Source organism: Drosophila ananassae, chromosome 2L (genome assembly GCF_017639315.1).
Source record: "Drosophila ananassae strain 14024-0371.13 chromosome 2L, ASM1763931v2, whole genome shotgun sequence".
Classification (NCBI taxonomy): Eukaryota; Metazoa; Arthropoda; class Insecta; order Diptera; family Drosophilidae; genus Drosophila; species Drosophila ananassae.
Genome location: NC_057927.1, coordinates 4,631,264 through 4,635,361, shown reverse-complemented (window position 1 = coordinate 4,635,361; position 4,098 = coordinate 4,631,264). Strand labels below are relative to the sequence as shown.

General features: G+C 38.9%; 1 protein-coding gene across 1 annotated transcript; it reads right to left on the bottom strand.

Annotated features, from left to right (window-relative positions):
- Nucleotides 1-2,749: 2,749 nt before the first annotated feature.
- On the bottom strand, nt 2,750-4,062 carry LOC6500538 (L-galactose dehydrogenase). Its single transcript, XM_001953377.4, has 2 exons — nt 3,068-4,062; nt 2,750-2,938 (listed from the first exon to the last, which is right to left on the bottom strand). Exons 1-2 carry the CDS (start codon nt 4,027-4,029, stop codon nt 2,878-2,880), a joined length of 1,023 nt encoding a protein of 340 aa, XP_001953412.2. The 5' UTR covers nt 4,030-4,062; the 3' UTR covers nt 2,750-2,877.
- Nucleotides 4,063-4,098: the final 36 nt, after the last annotated feature.

Genomic DNA, 4,098 nt, shown 5'->3' with positions numbered 1-4,098 from the left:
TTCGAAATGCGTTTATAATTTGGGAGGTGGGAGGTGCAATTTAATTAGCAGGCTTATTGAATGCCACCGTTGCATGGAAAGGTGCTCGTTTTAAAGCAGCTATTGCCACAACAGGTGTTACAGAAGAATATAAAGGATCACTTGAAATCGCAGTCGTTGTGGTGTAAGGAGTTTAAGGAGGGATTACAGGCGCACAATAGCCCGCAATTAGTGTGGAGCCACGCTAAGCGAGCATAGAATTTTCCTTTCCTGTAACAGCTTCACAAAATGGGAAACGTAGCTATGTCGCTTCCTTAAAATTAATGACAAAATAAATGATAATGTAAATAATTATATAACATTTCAGCTGAACGAAATCAATTGCACCTTTAGTCCAACAAAATTTCCATAAAAACACATTTAGAACCTTCTTAATTCGGTCACTGCCACCAACCATAAAGTTGTCCTCTATTCAAAAATAACGCTCTATGTCAGTGTTGATTAACATTCCTCAGCGTTATTCAAATATCGATAGTTCTATACGGCGCACAATTTGAAATTTATGATTTAATATACGGCATAGCCATTCTGATATATAAAACCCCTTTTCTTTTATACCATTAAATGATTTTCGTATTATTTTATTACAAATACTACACGTATTGCATTTTTTAAATGCACTAGGTGACAGGTAAAAGCTTTTTCTAATCCATAACTTCGCGTTAAAAAGAGAAGAACAGGGATTAGCTTCTATATCTGATGTTAAACAACTATCCACATATTTATGGACGATGCACTAAAATGATGAATGATGCATTATAAATCCACTGAAATAATAGACAAAACTTTACCCTGTATATTTAAAATGGGCTGAACCCCCTATTCCGACAATACTGGAACCAAAGATTTTCGTTTTTCAACACTCACAGATAGGGCTGACTAATATCGATAGTGCCATATGGCGCAGAATTCAAATGAAATGGTACTATTTTTACGTATAAGGCGTTCCTGGATTTTTACAAAATGATGGAGAATCGATCTACAAATCGTTTGATGTAATCCTCTCAAGAATCGGATGGAAATTGGCCAAGATATGGTCATCGCCGTGGGCCATATTGTCCTTCTATGCATTTTTCACAACTTTTGAAGGGGATCCCCCAGAAAATTTGATGAAAAATGTAAAAAATATTTTGTTCCTGAATTTTGATGCAGAATGGTGGAAAATCAATCTGCAAAACGTTTAAGGTATTCCTCTCACGGATCGGATGGAAATTAGCCAAGATATGGTCATCGCCGTGGGCCATATTGTCCTTCTATGCATATTTCACAACTTTTGAAGGGGATCCCCCAGAAAATTTGATGAAAAATCTAAAAAATATTTCGTTCCAGGATTTTGATGCAGAATGGTGGAGAATCCATCTATTCTTCTCAAGAGGTATTCTTCTCAAGAATCAGATGGAAATTGGCCAAGATATAGTCATCGCAGTGGGCCATATTGTCCTTCTATGCATATTTCACAACTTTTGAAGGGGATCCCCCAGAAAATTTGATGAAAAGCTAAAAAATATTTCGTTCCAGGATTTTGATGCAGAATGGTGGAGAATCGATCTAAAAAATGGTTTAAGGTATTCCTCTCAAGAATCGGATGGAAATTGAAAAAGATATAGCGAACGCAAGTGCTCATATTGCCATTCTGTGTATTTTTCGCAGAGAGTGTTTTACAAAAAAAAATAATAATATGAGATAACTTAGTAAGCTCTCAGTAAAAATAAAACTTTGTGATTAGATGGTGTTGTGGTGAACTCGAAGATCTTCAAAAAGATTACTCTCCAAAAACATTCCAGAAATAATTAAATTTTAATCTGTTTCGAACTCTGTTGAAATTCATAATTCTTGATTGCAGAATAACACTAATTTTATTTATTAACACTTACTTTTTTATCAGCAAAATCCTTGTTATCAGCAAAATCTAAAATTACGTACCGAAGCGGACTATAGGTTTTCAATAAAAAAAGGCGTTACCGATTAAAACAGTATATGCACTGTTTTTACATGACGGATATGCATATGTACATAATATGTACTACATATACGCCTCATTCTATGCTCCGCGTATTGACCCCAGCGTCACAAAAATCAATTAAGTAGCAAGCGAAATTTCAAGCTCTAAACATTAAAAGATTTTTTTGGGCAATAAATTTTAAATTCAGTTTAAGCTTAGTTATATTTTTTGTAATTAAAATGTTACAATCAAGTCAATATTATTATTATTATCCTGTTATATTTGTTGTTGTCTAATTACGTTCGATATCCATGCTCTGACTCGAGAACTCAACTGAGAAGTCATCCGAAAACTCGTTTAAAGATTATTCGTATAGTTTGTTGTCTAGCCTTTTTCTAATCCATGTCTCTTTATAAAAGTTAATGGTACATGTGTTCGAAGACCAAGAGGCAAAAATTAAACTGTATCCAAAAAGTAAAAGGTATCCATCCATTTTTTAACGAATCCCAGTTTTCCAGTTCTCAAAGCTTTTGGGTCAACCTAGACACTGTCATTCTAGAGCGTTCTAGAGTGCAGATTTGTTTTGTGTGATTTAGTTGTGTATTTATTTAAAACCATAAGAAATAAATGACTGGTGCCAGGTGAAAGCAATGGGTATAATTGTGATTAAGAGCAGATAAAATTCAATCCTATTTTGATTTTAAACTATTTTTATCTCACAAACGCACTACCAATCGTGGTTCATAAAATTGCAGAATACTTACTACATTTATTGAATGCAAATTCTTTATTTTACCGTATTCATTTGTTTACATATGATTATATTTTAAAGACCCTGTATTAAATGTTTACTTAAACTACATTTTTTTGTTCCATTACTCCAGTTGGGTTTCCGATTACTTGAACATGTTAACCGTCTCCAGTGTGGAACACCAGCTGTAGGACTTGGTGAAAACGCTGTAAAAAAAAGAAAATGGAATACATGATTATCGATGATTGAAAATAGATTCTGGCTGATAGTTTGGGCCAATTTCTTGTCCGTGATTCAATGCTAACATCAAATCTGACCGCCTGGATTCCACTTACTTTTCTCGGAGGTATATCAAGACTTCCTGCTCATTCGAAGTGAGCCCGTTCAAAACGGCGTCTAGATTAATCCGTAGAAGTTGTCGGTTGGGTATGCCGATGAGGAAGGTGGCTGCCCCATCCAGTTGCATGGTGTAGTACATGGCCAGTTTGCCCAGCTCCACTCCCCGCTGGCGGCATATCTCGGAACCACGTTTGCCCACCTCCAGAAGCTCAGGACTGCCAGGATGCCAGGCAGCCGGACCGCGGTTAGTCAGCAGCCCCAAAGAGTGGGCGGCGGCACAGATCACGCCCACTCCAAGCTCCCGGAACGCCTTCATATGGCGCAGTAGGGTGTTGTCCACCAGGGTGTAGCGAGCATAGCTAAGCACCAACTGGATGCGACCCTTTCCACGTTCAGCGCACTCCTTCAAGATGTCCACATCGTAACCGGTAATTCCTATGAAACGGGCTTTTCCAGCCTTTACATACTCTTCCAGAACCGGAATGGTTTCGTTTAGCACAATGTCAAGGCTTGGAGCGGCATCCACGTCGTGCACTTGTAGGACATCTACTGAATCCAATCCCAAAAGATCCAGGCTTCTTTTTACACTCGCTCGCGCCTTCTCGCCTGTGTAATTGAACATCTTGGCTGGATCCCTTTCATACCGAGCCACTTTGGTGGCAATGTAGTAGGCCTCTCGAGGCACATCCTTCAGGGCCTGTCCCAGCAACTCCTCTGATTTTCCGTAGAAGGGAGCCGTGTCGATGTAGTTGATGCCACTCTTGATAGCCTCGTGCACCGTCCGGATGCCCTCCTCGCGGTCAAAGTCATCGTCAAAGAGATTCGAGAGAGTGGCTCCTCCGAGGGCTATCTTCGACACCCTTAGGCCTGTGGAGCCCAGTTCACGGTACTCCATACGACGCACTTGCTCCTCATCGTGAAAGCCCTTGACGAAGGTGGCAGGCAGAGAATTAGACATGTTATTCTATTAAACAAGAAATCAGAAATGACTTTTCTGGTGTAGCTGAACAAACTTTTATAGGTCCGG